Genomic DNA, 4,316 nt, shown 5'->3' with positions numbered 1-4,316 from the left:
TTTTCTCTATATATTCCTATGTAAAACTTGATCCCCCAATTTTGGCCCCACCCTACCCCCGGGGACCATGATTTGAACAAACTTGAATCTACACTTCCTGAGGATGCTTACATTTTAATTTGAGTTTTTCTGGCCAAATAGTTTTTGAGAAGAAAATTTTTAAAGATTTTCTCTATATATTCCTATGTAAAACTTGATCCCCCAATTGTGGCCCCACCCAACCCCCGGGGACCATGAATTGAACAAACTTGAATCTACACTACCTGATGATGCCTCCACACAAGTTTAAGCTTTACCGGCCTAATAGTTTTTGAGAAGAAGATTTTTGAAAAATACCAACAAATTTTCAATAATTCTCAATTATCTCCCCTCTAAAAAGGGCGTGGCCCTTCATTTGAACAAACTTCAATCCCCTTCACCTAGTGGTGCTTTGTGCCAAATTTGGTTGAAATCTGCCCGGTGGTTCTTGAGAAGAAGATGAAAATGTGAAAAGTTTACAACGACGACGACGACAACGACGACAGACAACGGACAAATTGTGATCAGAAAAGCTCACTTGAGCCTTTGGCTCAGGTGAGCTAAAAATGTTTGGTGAATTGATAGAGCAGGTGTAGTATAATCAAATATAATGAATTCTTTGCTAGCCAAGTATCAAACTAGTATATATTGGTACCTTAAATCACAATTGACTATGCAATATCATATGATATCTTTAGAATCCGCTTTTAGCTACACCTCAAACTTGATTCGCTGAAACCCATTTAAAAGTAAATGATTCTTATCGATTTTAAAATAACAAGGTTAAATGTCAAACTACTCGTGATGTCGACCTGAAAACTAATATTAAAACTTGTACAGATTTTGCCTATATGTAAATTTTTTCCAGATTAAAACACTAAATTAGCGGTGAGATTTAAAAAAAATGAATGATTCATTCATCCATTGATTATGATTTTGTCTATCTTTGCAAAAGAAATAGGGGACCTATGTAAAATTAACTTTGAATCAAATAAAGTATCCAAGATCTTTTAGTTTATCTAAAATACTCTTTGTCAAATTCCAGCATCTGTGTCAATTCTTGAATCAGTGTCAAGAAGTCTGTTAATTATTACCGGTAATAAGTCTGAAATCTATAATCATGATAATAATTATTTATTCTGAAATATTGATCCAAAGGCATTGATAATGTAAACATTTCTTTTCAGGAGTAGGTCAAGTTCTCCCATCTATTGAATAGTTATATCAATTATATATAATTATACATGCACACATATTTCATTTCACTATAGTTAGAGAGCTATCTATACTTAAGAATTAGAAATGTTTGCAAATGTCAACAGCCTTTAATGTTATAATAAAAGAAACCACATTAACAAATAACTGATTATTTACATTTATTTACAAATAAAACCAGTTTATTTACATGTAAAATTTACAGATAGTAAGTATTCATATGTACATGAACAATACACAGTCTCTGAATTGTGACAATCACCATAGTGACGAAACATAACATATAAAACGATCACATTTTGGTAATACATGGAATTTTTATAGTTCTAGATAGTTTGTTGATGTATTATAACATTTAAACACAATCCATTTATTTACATTCACATTTGATGTTCATTTTGTAGACATGTAATATTATGACCAGAGTTTGTTTACATGTAATACTGGATTTTCTTCACTTTACCTGTTCTTGCCTCAGCCACAAAGAGGTTGTCTGTGGTGTCCACACATAAACCATATGGATATTCTAAATGACAGTTGTCAATGTAGCGGAGGAACTGTCCGTCCTGATCCAGGATGTGGATACGGTGGTTGATACATTCTGTTGTCAGGATTCGACCCTGGCTGTCTGTAGTGATGCCGGCTGGATTAAATGGTACCTTGGTAGTAGAGGGAGGACCGGTGTATGTAAACCGGAGTTTCCCAGTCTGATTGACCACCACTACTGCACTGGCTATACAGTCAGCTACACAGATATCTAGGTTCTTGTTCTCACTGATGTATTTAGGGTATTCATAATCAGATGAATAGAGAGGTTGTCCTTTGTCATTGTTTTGAATTGTTTGTTTCTCTGTGGACCCAGAATAACGCACAACTTTTGCTTGTTTCTTATCATCAGTGTTCATGACAACCAGGAGGTCACCAGAGGAGGTACTACAGACATAGAGAGGTATCCACCCCTGTAGTCTGATCACTGTCTGTATCTGTGTATTCTTCACTATGTTCACAGTACTATCATTGGGATCAGTATAAACTAGTTCACCACTCTGTGTCACTGCTATGTCCTCTGGTCTGTTCCTTGACTTGGTTTGGATTGACTTCACTAGTTTACCGTGGAGGTTGTAGAGTCTCATCATGTTGTCCTTACCACTCGTCCACACTTCTTCATCACTCAGACAGGACACACTGTATAAGTTATTAGATTCTCCATACTCTGTGTTTATTTCTGTGATGATCCATGGTACATCAATGAGTGGTCTGTCAGGGGGAGAGGACTCAGCACCAGGAGAATCCATTGTGTAGCCATGTTCTTCTGTTTTGATAGATAAGGCTGACAGAGAACCAATCTGCTGATAAATCTGCTCTTTGTTAAATTTCTGAGGAGTGAATCTTGGTAAGGAAACTGTGAGTTTAGGAGGCAATCTTCTGAATTCAGCAATCCTGGATTTGTAGGCAGAGACAAGGCTGACATCATTGGAGTTGAGTAATTTCTTCAGATCAGCTATATCCTGAGTGATTTGAGAAATGGTGCGCTTTATTTCATTTTCCTGCTTATCAAGGACAACCAGGTGTTTGGATTCCATTTCATCCACGTCAGATTTCAGTTTCTTGATGGCAATGTCTATTTCTCTGTGCAAGTCTTCTCCATGTTTGTCAAGAGCTGTTGTTAATTTCTTGGAGTTTTTATTCAAATCAGCTTTCTGAACTGGGATGTTAGATGCGATCTCTTGGTATTTAGGATAAATGGTATGTTCTAATTCTTGAAGATCTTTTTTTAAGGCTTCTCTCTTAGTGTCCAGTATTTTTAAAATGCCTATTAGCTTGTGTCCTAGATGTTCATTAGCGGAAACACACTCCACACAAATAGGAATGTCACATTGTTCACAATGAAGGTCACATAATTGTGTGGAATGTTTGGAACATTTAGGATTTAGTCCCCTCTTCTTAAATGGCACTACTTTGTGTTCTTTGGATTCATCTAAGAGATGTTTTCCAACGCAGGCTACACACAAATGTATATGACAAATGTCACAGTACATAGGGGGGCCCGGGGTCTCACAGAGATGGCACCGTAACACATCCTGGGCCCAGGTACGGCGGTCCATGGTCAGACACCTTGATGAGATATTTAGACGATTTCTGAAAGAATAAAAGAACAGTTACATGAATGTTATATTAGCAAATTTGTTTTTATTAATTCTATGTCATTTTTGTGTGTGTAGTCTAAAGTGTTCTCGCATGGAAGGGAGGTAGGATCGCCCCCCCCCCCCCCCCCCCCCACACTCTACTGACTGAGCTATAGGGTTAACCAGTTTCAAGTTGTGTCCCTCCCAATCTCATGCACAGGTCCTGGGGTGGGGGGATTTTTATTTTTCAAGTTGGGGGAGGGGATTTCAAAGCCCTACTTTTTGGTAATTTTACTTTTGAAAATTATATTACGTTTTTCTATGAGGGGTAGGTTTCTGGGATTCCTGACACACTCTGGCCGTCAGGATCCGCTCCGCGCATTCTCCAACTTTTATAGGATTTCTTAGTCGGTCCGTGCGCCCCCCCCCCCCCCCACCACACCAATGGCACTGGTCTACAGTTTGTTCGGTAAATGATGGTAAAACATTAAAATAATGTCCACGATGCCCACTGTACAATTTTGACTATGTTCTTCATTATCATTTTTTTATAATCATGTTACTTATTCATTAACAAACTACAAACCTTCAAATTCCCAACATGGCGATTCGGGTATTTTCTTTTCCGGGTCTGGCTACCTGTACAATCGTCACGTGATTTCTTTATATGTAGGTCAATGTGTCGCGTCCTTCCTGCAATGTTCAAATAATATTGTAAACATGTTTTATTGTGATTGGACTCACACTGAATATTGACAATGGTTAAGAGGTATTTTTCCATGGAGAAGTCAAATGTTAGGACGTGCTTAACGTAAGTGTATGAGGCCGGGGGAGGGGGTCGAAACCGAGGTTAGGCGCGGATCCAGAAAATTTTTAAAGGTCGGGAATTGGGGGAAAATTTGCTGGCATAAAATACAGCATCGTCTCTAGCCACGTATACTAGATGGTAGAGAATTA

The 4,316-nt window shown here is 38.0% G+C and overlaps 1 protein-coding gene across 1 annotated transcript; it reads right to left on the bottom strand.

Moving 5' to 3' along the window:
* Positions 1-1,621: 1,621 nt before the first annotated feature.
* On the bottom strand, positions 1,622-4,062 carry LOC128168584 (tripartite motif-containing protein 55-like). The gene is made up of 2 exons (XM_052834758.1): positions 3,946-4,062; positions 1,622-3,372 (listed from the first exon to the last, which is right to left on the bottom strand). The coding sequence occupies exon 2, from the start codon at positions 3,336-3,338 to the stop codon at positions 1,665-1,667; it is 1,674 nt and encodes a 557-aa protein (XP_052690718.1). The 5' UTR covers positions 3,339-3,372; positions 3,946-4,062; the 3' UTR covers positions 1,622-1,664.
* Between the last annotated feature and the right edge of the window lie 254 nt (positions 4,063-4,316).

This window comes from Crassostrea angulata, unplaced genomic scaffold (genome assembly GCF_025612915.1).
Source record: "Crassostrea angulata isolate pt1a10 unplaced genomic scaffold, ASM2561291v2 HiC_scaffold_15, whole genome shotgun sequence".
In the NCBI taxonomy this organism is placed as follows: Eukaryota; Metazoa; Mollusca; class Bivalvia; order Ostreida; family Ostreidae; genus Magallana; species Magallana angulata.
The sequence above is the reverse complement of the archived record's forward strand: the minus strand, read 5'-3'. Positions and strand labels throughout refer to the sequence as shown.

What these genes read in the sequence shown, in the direction of transcription:
- LOC128168584 (XM_052834758.1), bottom strand. Translation starts at nt 3,338, where the DNA reads ATGGACCGCCGTACCTGGGCCCAGGATGTGTTACGGTGCCATCTCTGT.